A 21,900-nucleotide genomic window follows, 5' to 3' on the forward strand; every position below is an offset into this window, starting at 1 on the left:
TTTTTTTTACCTGCAAAAGTGAAGTGCGTAGTAGGTATCTGTTTCCGGTGTACGCCGCGTTATGCTACCCTCACAACGCTGGAAAAAGTGTATCGGTCGGTCATTTGTGTTGTGCGCGTTTTGTCTCTTGATGTATTAGTACAAACGTTAGATATAATTAATAATCGTGCTACGAACTCTCCCCTAGCTGTGCCGTTGATGTTACCATGGTTGTCCGAAAGGTGGGTGAATTATTTTTGCTTTGTTTATAATTCTTGCATGTTTTAAGCGTGTATTCGACATGCCATTTATATTCCGATAAGGTGCAAATCACACAACACTACTATTCGCCTTTATTCAATCAGAATTACAATTCAAGTTATGCGATGGTGTAAAAACGAAAGTGTTACATATTAACATTCAATTTGTGATCATTCGTGATTTGTAGTGTCTGAAACCGCTAAATTAAATTTACTCGCCATTTAAGCGTTTCTTTGCCTTGTTCTTCATGTTGCATAGAAGTCTCAACGACAAGAAATAAATCACCTCAACAAGTGAAATAAATGAAAATCCTGTGAAAAGACCCAGCAAACCGCCACAATTGGCTAAGAAATCAATATGCCCGTAGAGCTCGTCGCGCTCGGATGCGATAAACTGCATATCCTTGAAAAATAAAACAATCCGCGATAAGTGCGCGAGGCGCGTGCCGTTTTTCACGTTCGCCGCGACAAATCCGTACGGGTCATTCAAGCCAATGTAATGTTGCACCCAATCCCAATCGGATTGCGAAGTCTCCACGCTGTAACTCAGCGACGTGCACGATTGTAAACATTTGCAATTGGATTGATCGGTGCGTTTCTCTGCTTTGGGTTTGGATTCCGCCGGCTTACCGCCTATCTCGCTTATTTTCGTCGTGATGCCTTCGATACCCTTCATAAGTCCTTGGAATGGTTCGGTGTTGTTTTGTTGTTCTTCTTTGAGCTCTTTCAAGCGTATGTCTATCTCACCGCTTAGTAATTTTGTCTCTGCTTGCTTCATGCATAGTAGATTACCTGGTCCACAGATTGGTGTATCTGCTGCTCCTATTTAGAATGAAACATTGAATATTTTCGTGTTTTCTAAGTTGAATTCACTTACTAGGCATGTAGAAAGCTACACATCCACACAGTTGATAGGTGTAGTTGGCTAAACATTCGATTTCACAGTTTTGTTGGGTGTAAACTGTAAAAAATCGCAGACTGTGTTCGGAAGGGAAGTAACACTGACGTTTATTAGGCGGATATGTGCGCAATTCATCAGAGGTGGTCATCATGTCCGGTTTGATCGCTGCAATCACTGCTTGATTAAGCGGTGCCCAGAAATACTGCTGGCTTACTCTGGGTATCTCAGCAGGATGATGTAATAAAATCTATAAAATTCATCAAGTTCATTCTACATCTACACCAACTACACAAAAAAATGGAATATTATCCTACCTTGTAACCCTGTAGAGCATCCCCGCATATATAGTCTACATCCTTATCATAGGTCACCAGAGTAATATCCATTCCGTTCTTAGCTCCCGAAAACAAAGCGCGCCGCGGGAACGTGTCTTTCTCCTCATCTTTAGAATAACCGTTTTCAAGTGACCAATGCCCCTGGGCGGACCTATCATGGTGTAGGTAATTCTTGAACGGTTTGATCACTGGATTAAACAGCTCCCTGCGGTCCAACATATTAAATGTATAGCATATACCAGTATCAGTTAGAATTGGTGTAAACACCGCGGAATAATCGATTTTTTCGCCCATCCAAACGAATTTGATTGTCATATTAGCGATCCCCGGAGCTATCTCATCGAAAAAGTTCAAGATGCTTTCATTCACTTGCATACTCTTCAATTTCTTCGATTTTAGAAGTTTGCGAGGTTTACAAATCATTGAAATGTGCTCTAATTCCATACGTCTACACAAATAAAATTAAATAAATATTTTTTACTAAGTTTTCAATTAAATTAAGAAAAAAATAATAGAAATTCTTACTCCTTGGCATTGAGTGTGTCGAAGTCTTTCAGGTAGGACTCGGTGAAGTTGAAAACACTCTGTCGGCTCTTGGTTTCCGGGCAAATCGTGACGGCAGGGAAAGGAATTTGCCAAATTGGCGTTTGCTTGGTGGCGAAACTCACGATAACTGGTGATCGGTCCCACTTGTGGTAGGTCTGTACGATCAAATACGTGCAAATACATACCGAAACAAAAATCGTGACGAACCACCATAATCTAAATGCATCAAAGAAATAGTGTTATTAGAACTCGAACAATCGCCGAAAGGGTAGTAAAGTACTCACTTTTCCAAGCAGCTCCTCTTTTGTTCCCCAAGGTAGCGAAAGCCGTGAATACTCGTCGCGTCGCAATACTCCGTAAAATAATTACTCATACGCTTGCGGTCCTTCTTCGATAACTTTCGCGAGCGCTTCTTTGGTGCCTCGACATCCATGTCGACCTGAGAAAATGCGATTTAAAGTGAAATACCACTTGTGGAAACAAAGCACCGCCTAGACGCTCGTTCCACGAATGAGGAGAAAAACTCCGAATATCAAACAAGAGAAGGTGCGCGCCCTAAAAATAAAAGCGCAAACCTTACTCATATCGTACCAGGTGTCATAGAAAAAAATTAAGTTTTACAGTCGTTGTGAGCGGGGTGAAAGATATCCAATACCCAGTAAATTCATTAGACTAATTAATGTGTGCCAGGGTGCGTCCTAACGACACCACCGAGGATAAACAAGATTGTTAATCTATGTACATTTCATTAGCAAATCGTGCTCAACTAGGAAATGCTTTTAATTCTACTTTTAGTTTTAATCCTGTTAAAAAAAATGATTCATGCTGTTAAGCCTCCAAAGAATTGAATGAGTTAGCACAAGAGAGTTGATACGTCATCCGGTAGATGGCGCCACCGCCAAGTTTAGGTGAATTAAATCCGTTACAGAGCAACTTTCTGATTTAAACTTTGCAAGTATCCATCCGTCGCTCTCGTAAATTATTAAAAAAAATCACTAATAAAATGATTGTAGTCATAATATTCAATGAAGTTGTGAAAATTTAAATATTTTAGAAAAATTTAGTGACTTCGTTATTTTTTATCAGAATGTTGCTCTTTGTTACTACATTTATGAAATTGAGTTATTACAAGCATTGAATTATTTTCTACGTTCATGCATGAGAATTTGATAACTAAGTCTACAAGCAAAATAAACATGCATTAAGATTTTTTTGAGCTTTTCTTCTTTGATCTTCTCTTCTTTCTTGAGTTCTTCTTCCTTGACTGTTCTGAAAGGTTAAAATTTGGGGTGTTGCCAATGATAAACTTGCATTTTTCATGTTTTAGATAACCATATATTCATTTGTTTAAAAAATAGTATTTCTGTATCACAGTTACGCTTGCAATACAATTCATTATCAGTTTACAAATGTTAGAAAATTTACAATTCCTTTGAATTTTCGTTTACTACTACGTACATCACAGGTACACCAACTCAAATCTGACTTGTGCGTTGAACAAATTTCATCGAGCCTGTTTTTATCACATATCTATCCTAGCTACTTCCTAATTAAAGCTTACAAGATTAAAACTCGTCGAAAAGTACAAAATTAGCTTCTGAGATCAAAACCTCTTTGAATTGAACGTTGATTTGTCAAACTCCAATTTAACTCTAGTAAAGCGATTGAGCAAATTCGAGACTCCAAACGATCGATGTTGCAGTCTTCTTGTTGTATTTTGTGTTGTGGCGATTGTGAATTTACCACGGCCGCCAGACAGGCTCGCTTTTTGGCGCGACTTTGAGTAAGCCGGCGGTGGAGCAGTCCATCGGTTGCGCAGGAGAAGGTGCCTGCCGCGAGCTGGTTGATGAGGCGGGTGTGAGCGGCATGGCATATACCTCGGGGGTTGGTGTACCCGGCGGGGTGTATTGAGTTTGTCCAACTTGAATCATCAGTGGTGACACTTTGTCCATTTCGTTGAGACGATGGCCAAGATGCGTCATCAATTTGGTACCCAAGTTGACATCAACTCCCGGAACGGAAGCAAGGCAGCGGGACACCTCGTTAGCGCAGTGTGTGTACCCGGCACGGAAGCGATCAGCGTCAATCACAGGGTTAGCAGACAGGCGTTGCTGACGGCGAAGTTTGTGCAAGTGGCGGACGGTCAACTCGAGGATGTCGGCCTTCTCCAACTTGGAGACGTTCTCGCCTTCGTTGGAGAGCGCGGAGACCATCAGGTCCTTAAGCTCGTCCAGGCAACGGTTAATCCTGGCGCGACGTTTGCGCTCCAAAAGCGGCTTCATCACTTTGCGGTATTGGTAGGTGCGCGAAACGGGCTGGGCTTCCATTTTCACTGAGTTATTGTTATTTGGTCGAACTGAGATTATTATTTTAATCGATGCACTTCGAGAAGCGACTTTGCTGGTAAGGCACAATGTGTGTGTTTCGTGTTAGGCTTGCAGAGAGCGCACGATGCGTACTGAGCAAGAGCAAGTCTTGGAATGACTTCGAAGTGGAAGGGACTCGCTTATATACGCGTCCAGGTGCCCGTCATGAGGGACCCCTCCGCCGCGCGTACCATGCGAGCGCGAGCGACTCGGATCGTGGGAAACTCAGAAGCTTCGGCGTTCCCACAGTTAAGCCACCTGTGAGCGTCCGCAGCTCGTGCAGCTGCCTTTCTGCGTCCGTCTCGCTTCGGCCGGCACCGCGTGCTCACTCGCACCGCCGCTCGTTTCAATAAACCATCGTCGTTTACGAGATAATCTAACCCACATTATTAGAGCTCGTGCGTGGTCCGTGCTCGAACACGTTCCCATTTATAACAGCACACACTATACGAGCGCTAACTGAGATCTACATATAGAGATCACTCGGGTCGTCCTTCTCGCGCGCACTCCACGGATGCACTTTGAAATGGCATTAGAAAATGAGTAGTACGCATTAGTGTGGTGTGGCTTGCGACTTGCTGAATTGACTCCGACTCCGGCGCTCGAGGCGAGGCGTCAATTATCTTTTTTTATGGCCGATGAACGATACAATTGCAAGCTTTTACGACGCGTTCGATCCGGCCCCGGCCGACTCCGAACCGTTTTTACTACGACAATTAGCCGTTTATATTTGCTTGTTTAAATTGATTGCGGCCACTCGGATTAGTCATAACACTCGACGAAGTGAGCCATCATCTTGAGATGTTTGTTTGCGAAGTGCATTGCATCAGCACCAGCCTCCAACCAACGCCCGGATCTGTCGCACATGATCAATCCGATTTATTCACCTACTACTGCTCTTACATAATTACATTCGAACATATGAATCTAGCCTCTTAGGAAATTTGGCGCGTCGCAATATTTCGGCGCTAAGCATCCAGTGCGGCAATAGTGACTCTGCTAGTTTTTATATAACTCGTACACACACAGTTCCCAAGTGCCTGGTAATAACACCGCCGTCATGTTTTTTCCTCTTCGTTTTGCTGCGTCTTTCACATTTTAATAGAACTCGCTGCGCAGCGCTTATAAACAACAATTATTAATGATTTTTAACTTCCTGTTGTTAAAATGTAACCGCATACGCGGCGTTTTAAGTTCTTAGTAAGAGAGATAACTCGTTTTTTCAACCTGTGTGCTCGGACGTATGCTCTCGCATGCAGGAGGAATCTTATGAAAGAGTGTTCGCGATCGAGTTCGGTTTCGGACTTGTGGGAAAATCGAGCAGGTGCTTTGATTCAGAAATTCCGCAACTTCGTTTCGTCTGTATCACGTTTCGACTCGACTGACCAAACGCACACGTCACTTTGTATACGTATACCTACATAAATATAATGAACGTAATAATCTTATCGCTAAGTAAGCAATCAGTTGCATATACGTTGTTACTGCTTTTTTTTTCTGTGTTCGCAATGCTAATCGGGCATCGCGCGTTGAAGTTACCGAAGTTCGCTAATTGCTCGCACTGTTATAATTCCCATCTGCGGCGAACGCGCGCGCGATTCTTGCGGCATGCGCAGTTATTTAGCGCCGCATTTGCATTGTTCGCGAGGCGCTCGCTCGTCTCTTGCGCTTTATTGCGCGGCGTGGAGTCTGCATACGCTCGAATAATGTTATTATAGATAGATTGCGACGGCGACTTTTTGTTGTTGTTGTTGCTGGCGATGTGTTGGTAAAGGTGATGCGAGGCGAGGCCTTCGTTGTCGTCGCGCGCGCGTTCTCTTCACCGCCGCGTGCGCGTATATTGTATATAAATTTCTATATGTGTGTTGGTGTGTGTGTGTGTCTCTTGGGCTCGCCTCGTTGAATTGTAGCACGTGCTCGGCTCGTTCTCGACGCGGTCGACCGTTTCGGTTCCCACGTTCCCACGGTAGTGAAGGAACGCTTTTCTATTCAGCAGTGAAATGCCTTCAGGCTTTTATCATCGTAATCTTACACACCACCTAATCGAGCCTGTTCTCTCTCACTCTCTTGCTTGATCTCCTTCTCGGCCAGCACGAGCCGTGGAACCGCGCATGCAGCATGCGGCCGCTAAAATGCGCTTTATCTTTCATCCGTCGCACGTTCTTCCACTCGCCGCACGCTCTTAATCGTAATCTCAGCCGTGTAATCTGCGCGCGGGTGAGAGCGCGATGCGTCTAAAGCGGCGCGATGCACCACGTGAATCATGTTCGCGTTTTAAATGCTCGATTGTTCCGCAATCGCGCGCTGTTGATTTTATGATTGAATCGGCATTAATTCACAGCAGCTAGGCTTTTGTTCAATTTAAATAAACTCCGCAACATTATGAAACTATTCAATCAATCTCTATACCGCACGTACAGACGAGTAAGATTCAATTACATAATGATAACCGCAACTATGTAGGTATTTACAGAGGTTTCGAAAATCATTTTCCGTCTGCTTTGAGTTATCAGTGTGCAGAGTTAATGAATATTTGAACCCGTGCGTCGCACACGAATCGCTCGCTTCGTGCATTCATCATTATGTTGGGGTCACCCTTCGTTCTCGTGTCGATGCAACCCCGTTTCTTTTTTTCACCTCGTGTGCGCACCCCATAGAAAAACAGACGTGTGAGAACGTCTTTTCCCACGACTCCGAGCCCTGCTTCTTTGCACCTTTAATTCGCTTTCAATTATCGCCGCGCTCACTCGCTCTGGAGCGTGAGAGTCTCCGAGCCGGAACTCAGACATTCAATGTGTACTAAACAGCCCTTAACCACCCCCATAACACACTCTCATACACACACACACACACACATGTATACATGCGGCTAGCATGCGGAAAGGCATAATATGTTTTGGTTTTGTTGGCATAATGCGCTCGCCTCGGGCGGGCCATATCTCTATGTAGGGGCATTCAAACTACACGACTACTTTTAAATGTGTATGTGTGCGCATGTGTGAGTTGGTGTTCGAGATGAGTGGCTCTAAAAACGACGACATATGGCCAACGCGTACCGATGCGTGGGAAACCGGAGCAGCGCGCAGCCGAAATCTGTCCGTAATTCCATAAAGCAACCAAAAACGGACCCACGGCGTTAAGAAAAAATAAACAAGCGCGCGTATATCGCGTGCACCGCTCGCTTGCATGCCTCCGTCTCACACCATCTCACGCTCTTCTTTTCTTGATGCTTACTTCTTGCTTGCTCTTGTAAGACTTGCCGGTTGGGGCCATTATTGCCGTTCATGCTTAATCTCTATGAGGTACCCGTTATTTCACTTTCAATAACTGGAACATCGGATCGTGCGGCGCACACGAGGAGCACGTGAAAGGGGAAGTATTGAGGCGAAGAAAAGAAAAGTTCGACACAATACGAGAAACTTAAAGCGAGGAGCGGAGCGGAAAGAAAGGACTGCATCGAATAAAGAAGAAAAGTATTGAGAGGAAGGAACGCACGGTTCAGTTGACCACGTGTGTTTTTAATATATTTTTGTAAAAATTCGCCAATCTTTTGAGTAATTCCATCTTTCAACCCCTCAATTGTGTTACCTAACTCGTGCAGATTACATTTTTCGATATTTTTTTGGTCATTATTTTTTCTATAAAAAAAAAGCACAAAATAAACTATTAAATGGAGTTTAACTCTCGAGAGTGTGCAGAGAAAAATGCAATAAAAACAAAGCAAGTGCACTTACACATTACATATTGCATTTACACATCAATAAAAGCTGTAGGCATCGGACCAGGTAAAACGACGAGCCGTTGAGCGCGCGAGCGGAGTTAAATACGCACGACAATCTCGTGTCGAACACGTGCAATCGTTAATACGTGCGCGGCGTACTTATAATGTGTGCATTTACATTTACGTGCGCGCAGCGAAGCGTGTCTGCCGGCTCGAGACCGGCGCGTTCCCACGGTGCCCGCCAACCTTACTCCGTTTACATTACACATGGATTCGCTCCTCGCCACACCGACAACACCAGATCCGCCAGATCTCCTTGTCTGCACCACGGCACGCTCCTTTTCTTCGTCGTGGCATTAAGTATACTTAAGTACGCTCGCTGTCGTGCATGAGGACGGCAACTTCTCGGATGTGTAAAATAAACAGATAAACACACACACACAGCACACATACGCATATGTCGCAATGTGGCAGCGGCCATCGAGGAACGCTTACATTTTATATTTGCGTAGTGTAATAGGAATAAAGTGCATGCCTGTGTGTGTGCTGTGCGTTTTTACGACTTATGATTATGAGTCATTTAACGAATTTTTTGCGCCGCGAGATAAGTCGTACGTGCTAACGACCACACGGATCATCTTCTTCCGGGCATGCGTAATCTGACAATAGAAACCTCTGACTGTGTGATATTCTAGCAAGTGCATTTGCGCAATTGAGTACACCAGGAAGCGAAGAGGTTCGTTTACGTTTCCTTTGCAAGTGTTTCGGACGCTGTGGTGCTGTTCTGTTCGCAGTTCTCACACCGGTGTTGTTCATTGCTTTGTTTTCTTTACTCGGGTAATTACTTAAGTCACTTGTGACATCGTTGTTAAGCGACGTAAACATCCGCGACATACAATACTCAGCCCGACGTGGCTGAGAACAACGCGCTCATTACTTACGCGCGCACGGCGCGTAGTAACTCATTTATTCGGCCACAATGAACGCGAGCGCGGTTTCATTCAACTTCGCGCAGGTATTACTCCGTTACTGCCCGGCGCATCCACATTGGACAATTATCCCCGAAAAATTAAAAGCGAACAGTGAATAGTTATGATAGTTGAGAACAAAAAAATGAACCACTTTTCAATTTACTTGATGAGAATAGAAGGATGATGCTGGTAGTCAATTGGAGAAGTCGTTGAAGTTTGTTTGATGATATTCAATTCAATTTGCTGTGTTAATAAAAGCTTGGTACCTCGACGCGAAGAAGACGTCGGCATAGATACGGTGGATAATAAGCAATGCGGCGATGCGGCGCTGGGAAGACAAGCGATGAGAAAGAACGGGCGCAAGAGGTGAGAGGTCGTCACGAGCCAAGCCACCGACCGGCGAACACGCGGCCGCCGGCGCAAGCCGCGACTTCGTGCACTCGCCGCACTTATTTGTTTGTAATTTAATGCCTCATAAAGTTGCGCGGACGAAGACACCAACATCCAGCCGCAGACGAGGCGCACTACTGCATTAGCAACTCATCTCCATTCGTGTCTAGTCAGCGTTTCCATAAATCATTCCGTTTTCTATACGTACCGAAGAGTTGATCGTTTATAATAATTTTATTACTTTTTATAGAATTAACTGTAATACGGATTGCATAAAAATCTTTGTTTGTCATTTGCATTAAATACGAATTAAGAAAAACCGCAAACTTTTTTAAACGCAAAAGAGAAATGTGAAGAAGGAAGTAAAACTTAATATTTTATTTTGTAATAACATAATTTATCGTAATTGGTACGGGGATAATTAAGGCAAACGGATTTAAAGATACTCCGCAGCGTGTCACGACATGTCTTCACATTGCGCTTTTTTTTCTTCGTGCAAACACATTGCGTGAATAACGTATAAATAAACGTGAATGTCCCAATGTATAAGCGATCATATTACGCTTCTTGCCCGTCTCACTCGTGCAACCACTGTTTGCGTTTACTATCTGCATGCGTATACGTTTCACATGCTCGTCGCTCTTTATATGGGGCCCTTTTTGCCCGTCCTAGTCGCATTTCGGCGCGCAGCGCGCAACATCTGCCTTTATTTCCCACGTTCCGGAGCACTCGGCGCGCAGCAGCAACACGTGTGTGCCGGTGCGCGGCGCATATGACGAGCGCGCGACCGAAACGCGCCAACGCAACTCCTTCGAAAAGTTTTTCGGGCACCTCGTGCGCGCGCGTGTACGCAGATTGCGACGCGCGACGTCTGATTGTGATGCGGACGCGTCTCTGCGTATGCAAACAACGCATTTAAAGCGACGCATAGGAATGTCTTTTGTTTCGCGGCGGCTGACAACGCGATTCCGGCGGCGATAGGAGTCGCGCGCGCCGACCACGTGCGTTTTAGGGAAGGTTAGGAGCGTGAGAAAGAATTCGACGCGTTGAAAGTTCCGAGGGGCACATGTGTGCCACGCCACGCATGGCGCATATTGAGCAAATACGCCGAGAGTGAGTGCATTGCATGATGCACTCCCCCAAGTACATATACTATGCTACTTTTCGCGCTGAACAAGTGAACATGTGTTGCCTTCGCAACACATCCCGCAAACTGCCAATTGTCATCAATGGGTTTCATTCCCCTTGCACCTCATCTTGCTTGTTTTAATTGAGTGAATCTTTTTTTGTGAGGGTTGCGATGGGAAGCTGCCGTTTAGAACAGCCTCGTCAATTGGGTCATAAACACTTGCTTTTGCATAAATTAAACACCTGCGTTTCGGCAATTTTCTCACGTTCGTGCAACTTTTATGTTCCGTAATAAATTTTGCACATTCGTCAAAAATTCGTGAAATTCATGGATTTGTGGGGTTGTATTACACAATACAATCACTATGTACCTTCGAACAGGTAGATTTTACAATTACATTAGGGGAAATAAACGAACAGGTACACAATTTATTTCTGTATCCCCATAACCTCCCGAGATTGATGCCTGTGAGGGGTGGAAACACATTTATGAGCTTGTCGTTAAATTAACAAACATTTAATCCATTGTACCTAGTCATCCTATAAGATTTTTTGCATATTTTCGTAGTTCTGCGAAATTGTTTAGCCTCCTGCGGAAATTGGGACTTTACTTAAACTAAACGCCGACGTTTTCAGTTAATTGGACTAGTCAAATATGCGGCCATTAAAAAGCTCCCCGACACGTGATTTGCATTTAGTGTTACAGGCTTTAAGTCGCTACTAATTAAGTCCACTTATAATCACTCCTAGATTATCGAGGGTGACAAAAAGACATCCGTTCGCACGCGTTAAAATCATCAAAAAATTAAAGTGGCTTTTTTGCCCACACGTGCATCGTTAGCAAACTTTGATGTTGGCGGCCCGGTGACGCTGCTTCTTCGGTTGTCACTTCGTTTTCGCTATTCCTAATTATCTTAATTGGTTTGCACTGTCACTGAGCGTTGTCGAGTGTCAGGCAATTATCGACGCACTGACACCGCATCCGATTTTCGGCCGAATATTACTTTCCAACAGGAAACCGTCCGCTAAGGCAATCTTTTACTCATGACACGATCTACGAAGCGGAGATAAATTAAGAAAAAGATGATTCACTGTGTGGTACAAGGACGAATACCAAAAAAAAAAAAGGAAAACGAACAGGTATTTTAATTCCCTAGCGGGCACCGCAGATAAAAAAGACAAATGAAACCATGAAGAAGTAAAAAAATCAAACGAAACAACCTTGCACAGTGGAGGGTCCGCTTTTGTGGCTCATTCACGTCCGTACAACAACCATACAGTTTACAGTTTTTTAGGGCATTAATTCTCGAATGTAAATTTGAGTTTAGGTAGTGTGTTAGTAGGTAGAGGTGATGTGAAGTTAAAATGAACGCGGCGTGTTTGGCTAGGAACACGTTAGTGCTGTTGCACGTGAGAAGAAATGATGAAGGTACAAAAAATAAAACAAGGGACGCGAGGTGCATGCCAACTTAAAACAGTGTCCGAGGGAAGACGAGAAGAAGCAATTCAACGCGATGAGAAGAAGAAGATTGGGAGATTTACCATTTACCCATTCGCCCCGCGGCGATTCACGTGCACTACCTGTTCTTCGATATTTCAGCCTCGGACTTGCCTCCTACGGATCCGAGATTGTGGCCGCTTCCTGTCCGCATCGCGCGGATGGGCGTTTCGTGTAACTCATTTTCGAAATTATTTATTTCGGTGTGCTTCGTGTTGGTCATTATGTTCAACGCTACTGCATGTTGGAAAGGCAAAAAAAAAACATGGAAAAGATAATGCACCGAATCATTTTCTCGTCAGTATGCGGGCACTTGAAATGTTGATAGATTTATGAATACAAACTACAATCTTACATTGTGAGTAAGTACTTGAAGTCTGGAAAAGTTTTCAAGAAGCTGCAGACAGACATAAACCGGCGCCAAAATATGTGCTTACCAAAACCACCCCTAACAAAATTGTCTACCGAAATATAACATAAGATTAGATTAGTTTAAGTTGACTGCAAAGCATGCAATAAAAATTGAGTAATATGCATCCAAACATGGTCATTCTCAAAGAATGTTCATTTTTTAAACTGAAATCTGACCAGTTTAAACAAGTCTAGACCTGTCGAGATTCTCCACTGCGTTTTTTCTGTTTTTTTTTTTCCATTCCATTAAGTTGACGTTGCGCTCGAGCCGCAAGATTTTCGAGTCTTCTTCGCGGCGTGTAGTTTGTATTTTATGTTCCCCATGCATTGCATCCCGTAACACATACTTGTTGCATGGTCAAGCCGACGCGTCGAACAGGTAGTTACCGACGTGGAGAAACATTTTAGTACGTGCCAAAGTTGCCCAACTCGGTAATCACCAACCATCGATAGACTTGTCTTCCACTGATACTTTGACTGACCAGGCTTTTACCTGCTTGTTGTTTCTTAAGACTTAAGGCATGCATAACTTTTATTTTACCTTTTTATGTCAAATATTTCATGCATTGAATGATATAGAATACTGAATTTTGCTCTTTCTTTAAGGTGTCCCGGGTGTTCAAGGGAAATCTGAAAAAGAAAGTTTTGAAAGCATGCAGAAGGTAAGTGTTGCAATATAGTAGGCATATTATTTCGGTTCAGTTATTTATTTCTTATAAGTATATCAATTGGGTAAAAATGGAAGACACATTTAAAGCGAATGAATCACAAAATTCCTAACCTTAATATCACATTGGTTGGCTTCGAAAACATGAAGCCACATAAAAAATCTGTTTCCCTAACCCTAATAGTTATTCATCAGTATCATTGAGCAAAATGAATCACAATCTTAATGTTAAAGTCGAGGATCACAATCGTTGTCGCCCTCGCACTCGATTTGGTAGTCGAGTGCGAAGAGTTAAAGCTGGCACCAGTTGTAAGGCATTGGAAACTCCTTAGGCTTGGGCCCAACGATCGCATGGCACTTGCAGTTGCGCTTGCTGTCCATTGGTAATGGAATTCAAGTCGCCGTGGGTGGCGATGTCGCTGTCAGCGCCCATCATCGAGGTCCAGAAGAAGGTGCCTGCCTCGGTTTTGGCAAAGTGCACCGGGATGTAGTTCTGGCCGCGGAAGACAGGCATGATGTCCATAGTGCCGTTTTGGTAGACTGGCACGCCGGAATAGTTCTCGCAGTTGTCGATTTCGTTGAAGATCTGAGCCTCGAGCATTTCGTTGGCGAAGTTGTCTTCGATTTCTTGGTTATCGTCGTTGTAATACTCGGGCTGTTGAGTCTTCTTGTAGCTGTTCTTCTTGTCTTTCTTGACGAGAGCGAGCAGAGGCTTGATCAGCTGCTTGAGCTGATACTTGGTGGATTTCGCCTTCTTGCTGTTGAGCTGGTTCTCGTTGATAGAGTTGTTGGAAGCAACGATGTAGTCGTTGTAGTAACTCATGGTGATGGTTGGTAGTTGGGTATGTGTGGAGATCACAAGAGAGCAGATAGGTACAAGTGTACTTGGTGAGGACGCAGAAGCGAATGATTTTTTCCGGAGACCGGCGCTCTATTTATACCGGCAGCGTGGCTCTGACGTCACGGCCCTTAGGGTACCCGGACTTGTTCGAACGCGTTGGATTCACGTTGCGGGCAGCGTGAGCGTAGGCAGGTAGTGGAGGGGCTCACAGTGTAGTACAAGTGTGCATCATGGGTACATGTGTGTGCGTATGTCGAAGGGAGCCTATCAGTGCGTCGCATAGGGGCAGGTGTACATTGCTCGGGCGAGCGAGACGCCCGCATATGGTGCAGCAAGTGCGCGCGAGGGAGATGCGAGTAGGTGGAATTGGTTCGACACACGAGGGTGAGCCTGGGAAACGTGGGAACTGTGGATTCTCGCGAGTTCCCACACTATTCGGGGCTACGAAATCTATACGCGCACGAGATTCGAGTGCGAACGCGAAAGGCCAAAGAGAAAACATAAAGGCAGATGGTTGGCGTAGGGGTTGAGCTTTTATGCATGGCTTTATATGGTGCATCACTATATACATACGGATAACTCATGCATCAAGTGAAGGTGGATTTCTTCACCTACTATGAGAGAGAGGAAAAATCTCTTTACGTGCGATAAGTGTAAATTGACCTCACGTGTATCTGTATGGTTTTGGTTTGCCTAATCCAACAGTATTTGTCTACCTGCGCCCAAAACTCTTCACTAATTTTAGAAGGGTACCTACACTTTGTAACTTTACAAGGGTAAAATGCAACTCATTTTAAATTGAATGCACGCATCTATTTACATTTACAGTTTTATTTTTACGTATTTTTCTGAAATAGCACATTCCATCAAATTCTAAAGGGGAACACTAAAGGTAGAACACTCCGAATTTGCAATTTTAACCCAAATTGTTCAATTCGACACGAACATGATTCCCACGCATTTCAATGCACTCAATCCGTTTTGGGACGCAATTTGATATAATACATTGGGAATACCTTCAGATTCACGTGATTGAATTCAATTGCATCTTTAGAACTTTTATTTTTTGGATATCCTACAAAGTAACAATTACTTTTAAAAGAAACCGAACGGAGTTGCTGGGGTAACTTGTTTACTCCGTTCGGTCAAGACTTGCAAAATGTATAACTCCTTAGACGTAGAAATGATGAAGGTCCGGAAAGGTTTAAAATTTGAATGCGAATTCCATCCTTTCAAGCATAAGATTTCTCATTGTGGTGAGCCGTGGACGGAAAATTGGTTAACCGTATAGTATTGAAGGGTAAGAAGTACTTTTTGCAACAAAGCGGAGGTACCTTTAAAGAGTTCTCCGCATATCGGAAAAATATAAAAATGTATGGAATAGCTTAAGAAAAACATTATTTGGACGGAATGTAAATGGATTTCTTTTGTACACAGTGAGACTTTTAAAAATATCGAATTTTAAAAATTTAAAAACCCTTTTCTTTTGGCGATGTTTTTCAGTTTTCGTAGTTTGTGTCAAACTCAAACGCAAACCGCGACAAAGAGCTCTTTAAATATACAAATTCAATTATTTCAACCGGCAGATGCGAAGAAATCTCGTAAGAATGATGAAAATCACACGATGTGGTAAGATATCACTCAGAAATATTTCCAATGAACATTTATTGTGCGGCGTGTTGTGCAGCCATAAATCGTAGAAATCCGCCGATTCATACACGTGAAACGCGCATTGAAGTATAGCACGTGTTGGACACGCGCGTTTGTAGAGCCGCGAGCCGCGCTCGCGAGCGCGCAACCTGACTCGCGTTAACTCAACTCACTCCAACTTGAGCGCATTCGGTTTCATCGCGCCGCGGCTTGGCTTAGCGAAAGCGTGTAGTGCATGAGCACGAGCGCGCGCGCGGAATTGAATACCCACTGTTCGCGCAGCGGCGGGAGCGCGCGCGAGCGATCAAGAAGATTGTACGGACGCGATGAGAATCAGCGATTCCTCATGCGCCGTGAGGCCGTCGGGTCGTAATCGCATGCCATTTGACTACTCGAGAATAATTTAATTGTACAGTGCCACACGGGGTAACATATTAAATATTCAAGTACACGTGTTCGCATATGGATTCATTTAAAATGACTTTAGTTATATTAAACTTTCATGATTGGGCTATTTCAAATCATTAACTCGGTGGAATTTATTTTCAAATGTTTTCTGGCTCTGCGTGGTTTGGTGGTTGACATGTCAATTTCGGTATGTGGGGTTCGAATGTGTTCCTTAATTTGCTTAATTTCTAGCATATTTGTAACACATGTGGCTGCAGCACGAAGCGTCGGTTTAATTTCTTAGTTGTCTCTTCCACCCCTAATAAGTTTACAGTTTGCAGGTTTTAGTTTCAGTCCCCCAGAACTACTTATGAAATATGTGAAAATTAAACTCTCTTTAACTACGCTTCGGTATATAATTGTTTTTTTTTTTGCGTGAATATATATCTCAAAAATCCTAAGATTTGTTGATATCTGCTTGAGGAACTTGAGGAACTGCACAACAAGTGCTCCAGTCGAACAATAGTAGTTCCACTAGATATTGTGCCACACTAGGTCGCTGCTAGTCGTAGACGAGTTTACGCAAGTTTCGACAAGGTTTCAAATTGCGTCTTCATGGCACAAAAAATCTTTTCAGTTCTTTCAGCGCTAAAGTTTTTGTGTGCGTTTTTTGTGTGTGCGAACGATTGTGTGCGTTTACGAGAAGGCGAGTTGACAATGCGCATCCTAACAATGCATTTTTTGTATGCGAGTCTTGAAATGGGAGCAAAAACGCAGCTTAAGTAAGTTTTTTTCTCACACTCAAGGCGCGGGGTTGTACTCACCTATATTTATTGCCACCGAGCACCCGAAGGGCCACACAAATCTTAATCTGTATCATGACTTAAGTTGCGTAATCTCGATGCGTTGTTTCGTTGGTCGAAAAGTAAATTATAACTGTTCGGAAGACGATGTAATGCAGAAGTGGGAAGAAGACGATCCAAGATGAAAAACGAAAGAGAAATGAATAGAAGCGATGAATCAGCATTCACGAACCCGGTCGTTTGAACGTTAAATTATAAAAAAAAAGAAACGCATTGAAATTGGTACTGAGTGAAAAAAAAAAAGATAAAAACCTTGGAGAAGCATCAGACAAAGAGTAACTGGATTTAAAGGGCCCGGGGAACGTTTACTAGGTAATTTTAGTTTGTATCTTGCGGGCGATGTGGATGCAGTGCAGGTTCACCGACAGGTTTTTTATCCTTAAATTAAGGTCCGGTTTTCTTTAATTGGAACCTTCGGGTTCTTCTGTTAAAGGGCCAATGACTCATGTGCAACTTATATATGCAGCGAACGTTAAAAATTTATTTTAAAAGGATTATAAGAGAGTAGCAGCCAACAGCAATTAATATAATTATTCGAAATGGCCAAAACATTAACTTAAGTTAAAAGGCAGGAAATTAATGCTCGCGAAGCTTCTGACTTGCTCCGATTTCATAATTTGCAGCTACCGAATTGCGTCCCTGTCCAGACATGTCGCAACTTGTTGTCGGTCGCGCCTCTTTCAAAAAACTGAAAAGCCAAATGTCAGATGCATGACCTATGCGTCGAATAAAAGCCCCGGTCGAGGAGGAAGAAATCGCTGTCGAGCGAAAGATGCACGAAAGGAAATGAGCACCGTATAAGGCGATGTAAAAGATTGCTTTCGGCGTCACGCCGTATGTGCGCATGTAGATTGACTGCGGGGTTCGCGAGCGTGGAATTTCATGCTGAAAAAATGCATTTAAAGAGCTCTCGCACCTGCCGTTGAATTTTTCGTCAGCGCTATCGCAATTCCAATTTACAGTTGCGATTTTAAAGGGCGTTGCACCGATGCCCACTTTGCGCTGTAAACAATTGTCTACGAGTTAAATCAGACGGCGTTTTAAAAACGCATTCAAAAAAGGTTGTAAATTTTTAACCCGATTAACTTCATCTCGTTACCACACTTGCTGATGACGCTTTAACACCTCTTTTTGATACTCTAATGTCGAAGGTACCTATATATTTATTACGCAATCATAATGGAGGCATTTTCGAAAAAGGGATCGACCTCAACAATGCCGTCGGCACGTAATATTGGGGTTAAATTACAGTTTATCGAAGTTATGGTTAAGGGGTTAACCCGTATTTTTTCGAGCGCTTTGTGTGGTGCGAGCAGTGTCAGGTAACCCTTTCATTTTATTGTGCTTATCGGAGGATTATCAAACATTCCAACACGACACAAAGAAATTGCCTTTTTCTTACCAATTAGGGGCTCAGGTTTTATTGTGCGCGACACAATGATAAGTGCTGGAAGGGTTTGATCAAAATAAACCCTTTGAGTTCAAATAAAATCTGTGCTACCTGCTGTTTGAAACATACGGTATTAATGTCGAATGCGAATAATAGTGCACTTGTTTTCCTACAGGGTTTCTTATTGATTTTTTGGCGGATAAGAAGCAAATAACTGCAAATAAACCCGTACAACAGGACTTTCAGTTCTGATTAATTTATTTGACATAAACATAGAAATAGGTTTTATAATAGGGCTTATACCGAGACTATCCGCCGGTTTTTGATGTGCTTTTCGTTTCGTTTAACGCGTTCGTGAAGTTGTAAACTTTTTAGTTATTTAGTGCCCTTTAATAACTGTCCGACCATCAATTATTTCTTCTTTTTATTCGCTTTTTGGATGCTCACGTCTCTCTAATAGCCCACCTCTTTTTCAAACGTCTTCTCTGCTTCTTGAGTACCCTACCTAGAAGGCATCCTCACGTTCCTCGCCCCTGCCGCCATTCTCATTACTCATAATAACGAAAGGACTAACCGACTAACGACTAATAACTTGTCCACATTAGTCCGTAGCGGAGACGCACACGTGTGGATTTCGGCCGAAAACTACCTGCGATTTCAATGCGCCGTGCACGTGAGGCCCCCGCACCCTCCGGAGGGTGTACCACGGACGATAGAGAGCAAAAAACGGAACCAACAACAACAACCCATAATCAACCGTGATCAACCACGTGATTGACCATTGGAACTAAACGAACTAAACGCTCTGGACGAGGAGCGACAACTTACATGCAGCATCATGAAGAGGAGAGTTGAATGAAGTGTCAGTTTGTTGAAGTGAAATAGAAAACAGGTAACCCTCGCCACGGGAGACCTGTACGCGTCTACAAAGCGTTAACTTTCCCATTTTTTCTTTTATTTTGTCGATGGGTATCTCATTTGAACACGTGTTCAAATTGGTCTGCGCCCTCTTGAGGTACTCACCATCTCACTCGGTTACCTGGACCTGTGGTTGGTCCTTTTTTTGCACACGATGAACCTTCGAGTGCCCTTTTTTTCCCTTGTCCACGGCCACGAACGAAAGTTTTTGTTGTGTGCTGAGGTTGATCCCATGGGCCATCATTATATATAGATGATGATGATATAAGAAGAAGTGATTTTGTTATTTTCGTTAAAAACACAAAAGCGAAAAATAGAAGGCATCGAAAATACGCACACGTGCAAATGGGCGTGGCGCGGAAATCTTTTTCGATTTTACGATTTTCGATTTCGGACCCGAATTAACGAAGCGAGCGACGCCTTCGCAGACGTGAGAACGTGAAGTTAAACATCCCGCTGAAAAAGAAACAACCGCACGTTAAAAAGGACCCAGTTATCTGTCTGTGAGTCATTAATGTTGAAGTCGGAGGCATTTTATTTTCGGGTACCTACCTGTTGTGCCTGAATTGCATCTCATGACTCATTGGGTTTCAATCAAATTTTATGGAAGAATACAAGTTATTAAAAAAGCAATAAAAACCCTAATAAGGAGAAAACTATTTGAATAAAGAAAGCAATTAAATACCGAGAATATTTGTTGGTCATATAGGGTTTCGGAATTTAATAAATTAGGACATTTTCTACCCTCTTGTGATCAACAAGTGGTTGCGCAGAAGAGGGGCGTCATTTAGGGTGGATGTAGGTGGATAACCTGATTCCTCCTTAAACTTTACAAACTGCCTGAACAATTATTGCTTCTAATTGTGGCAGATCCAAGGGGACATGAAAGACCCTCCCTATATACTCCAACTTGTTGTTATTTTTATACTCATACCCTATTCAAATTTATTCTTGTAATCTTTTGGGGTCAAAATTTGCTTCTTTTTAATTTTTCAAATGCAACCAAACAGATTTGATAAAATCCATACTTTTTTCAACATGGGTATTTTTCTATCAAAAACTTGAATTCTATATGAAATGACCACTTGAAAGCATTTTTGATTTGAATTTTTTTGCTTATCTTCTTGAAAAAACCTAAACTTGAATTTTATTTATTTTTCTTTTCAATACTTCTGAGAGGTCCTTCAAATTTTTATTTTCCTATTTATTTTTATTTACATTTCAATATATTTTGTCATGTCTGAACAATTATCTTTCGCGCTCGTGATTTTGTATTTTATTTCTATTTTCACATTTCCAGGTATTTGTTGGGCGTTCTTTATTTTTGTATGTCATCTTTGTCTAATCTTAGACGTTTGATTTTATGCGGCCGTCAATGTCACGCAACCCTCTTCTTCTTTTTAACAGCTCGTACCAACAAACCACCGACCTTCATCATCATCAGCACACTCGTTATGACATTACGTAAAAACGTCTTTCATGTTTTAGTGAAGTCTTTTGGAATCTCCGATCTTTAATCTGTATCTTTCGTATCTGTCAGTAACTTTATAAGCAGGCACCGAAGACAGAAGAATCTACAGGGCATTTGTTTTACTTATAGCTTCAAAAGAAAATCACTTCTTTGTCATCTGACCAATTAGGACAAAAAGTAATAAGCATATATTGTTACAAGGAAGAGCTTCTTCGGTTCTTCAGTTCGTCTACACTAAAAATAGGTATCATATTTCGTTGGGCCGTCAATTCTTTAGGCATTGAGGCGTCTTAAGGCGGAGACTTGCTGATCAAGAATTTCGCATACATTTCGCCTCGTCGCTGTCGATGTCCATTTGGGCGTAAAGTCCCTTCCGGGGTACAGAATTACTTCATTCCTTTATCTCCTATTACTTGCTCTTTGCTACCAACCACTTTACTTGTGCGTACTTTACAACTATGCAACGTTTACCAGCGTGGCGTTGTAATAGGAGCGGGACGCAACCTTATGGAAAGAAAACAGTAAAAACGTCTTGCGGATTTTGCACTCGCGCTTGGCCGCACATTCGCTCGCGCACGCAATGCACCAACAAACACGCCAAATTGTACAAACATGCGACTTACGTGTATTATGAGCGATATTCGAAACCCGACAAATCGAGAATTTCGACCGGGCGTACAATGCCGTGGCGTAGAACTGTTTGTCGAGCGCAATAAGGGACGAAATATTTGTTTACACAGTCGATGTGGCAAATCGCCGTCGCTTATTTCACTCGCATTCGTGCATCAAACATGCATGCAGTTTGTGCATCCAGGATGAAGATCTGCTCGGAATATGTTTACTTAATATTATATATAGAAGCTTTGATGCTCAAGTGCACACACATAGTCAATTTTTCAATATTATCCATATAAAACGTTTGGTAAACATGTTATCTTACATTTTTCTTGGGGCTTTGTTGTGTGTCTATACAACAAGCAGTATTTTATGTTTATGACAATAAGCGACATCTGAGTACATTTTTGATGGCACTTTCTCTATTGAAAAGACGACCAGTTGCAATATCATTGCTACTAGTGTTTAATCAAGCATATTCGTTTCATAACTGATAAAAACATGATTATTTTTTACAATTGGGGACATGCTTTAGAATTTTTTTTAATATTACGTGTTCTTAACAAAATTCCGGATACGCAATTCGTTGCAC

At 42.7% G+C, this 21,900-nt stretch overlaps 4 protein-coding genes across 4 annotated transcripts in view; 1 reads left to right on the plus strand and 3 right to left on the minus strand.

Moving 5' to 3' along the window:
• Window positions 1-24: 24 nt before the first annotated feature.
• The window catches only part of LOC135794103 (uncharacterized), a 41,728-nt gene continuing 19,852 nt past the window's right edge, over window positions 25-21,900 (plus strand). The window contains exons 1-2 of the mRNA XM_065305262.1: window positions 25-221; window positions 13,113-13,168. Coding sequence (XP_065161334.1) covers window positions 13,160-13,168 — 9 coding nt within the window. The 5' untranslated portion in view covers window positions 25-221; window positions 13,113-13,159. The remainder of the gene's footprint in view (window positions 222-13,112; window positions 13,169-21,900) is intronic.
• On the minus strand, window positions 287-3,136 carry LOC135794049 (pickpocket protein 28-like). The gene is made up of 5 exons (XM_065305183.1): window positions 2,306-3,136; window positions 2,001-2,237; window positions 1,455-1,923; window positions 1,117-1,387; window positions 287-1,061 (listed from the first exon to the last, which is right to left on the minus strand). Exons 1-5 carry the CDS (start codon window positions 2,452-2,454, stop codon window positions 451-453), a joined length of 1,737 nt encoding a protein of 578 aa, XP_065161255.1. The 5' UTR covers window positions 2,455-3,136; the 3' UTR covers window positions 287-450.
• LOC135794085 (enhancer of split mbeta protein-like) lies at window positions 3,334-4,513 on the minus strand. Its single transcript, XM_065305230.1, has one exon. The coding sequence runs from the start codon at window positions 4,346-4,348 to the stop codon at window positions 3,761-3,763; it is 588 nt and encodes a 195-aa protein (XP_065161302.1). The 5' UTR covers window positions 4,349-4,513; the 3' UTR covers window positions 3,334-3,760.
• LOC135791249 (enhancer of split malpha protein-like) lies at window positions 13,195-14,161 on the minus strand. The gene has a single exon (XM_065301592.1). The coding sequence runs from the start codon at window positions 13,994-13,996 to the stop codon at window positions 13,502-13,504; it is 495 nt and encodes a 164-aa protein (XP_065157664.1). The 5' UTR covers window positions 13,997-14,161; the 3' UTR covers window positions 13,195-13,501.

This window comes from Atheta coriaria, unplaced genomic scaffold (genome assembly GCF_025399875.1).
Source record: "Atheta coriaria isolate IRGN ID8LTWV9N9 unplaced genomic scaffold, Caltech_Dcor_3.1 hic_scaffold_1_pilon, whole genome shotgun sequence".
In the NCBI taxonomy this organism is placed as follows: domain Eukaryota; kingdom Metazoa; phylum Arthropoda; class Insecta; order Coleoptera; family Staphylinidae; genus Dalotia; species Dalotia coriaria.

Coding starts and splice junctions, on each gene's coding strand:
- LOC135791249 (XM_065301592.1), bottom strand. CDS start 13,996: ATGAGTTACTACAACGACTACATCGTTGCTTCCAACAACTCTATCAAC.
- LOC135794085 (XM_065305230.1), bottom strand. CDS start 4,348: ATGGAAGCCCAGCCCGTTTCGCGCACCTACCAATACCGCAAAGTGATG.
- LOC135794049 (XM_065305183.1), bottom strand. CDS start 2,454: ATGGATGTCGAGGCACCAAAGAAGCGCTCGCGAAAGTTATCGAAGAAG. Junction 2,238..2,305: donor AAGAGGAGCTGCTTGGAAAA/GTGAGTACTTTA, acceptor TGATGCATTTAG/ATTATGGTGGTTCGTCACGA. Junction 1,924..2,000: donor GACACACTCAATGCCAAGGA/GTAAGAATTTCT, acceptor TTATTTGTGTAG/ACGTATGGAATTAGAGCACA.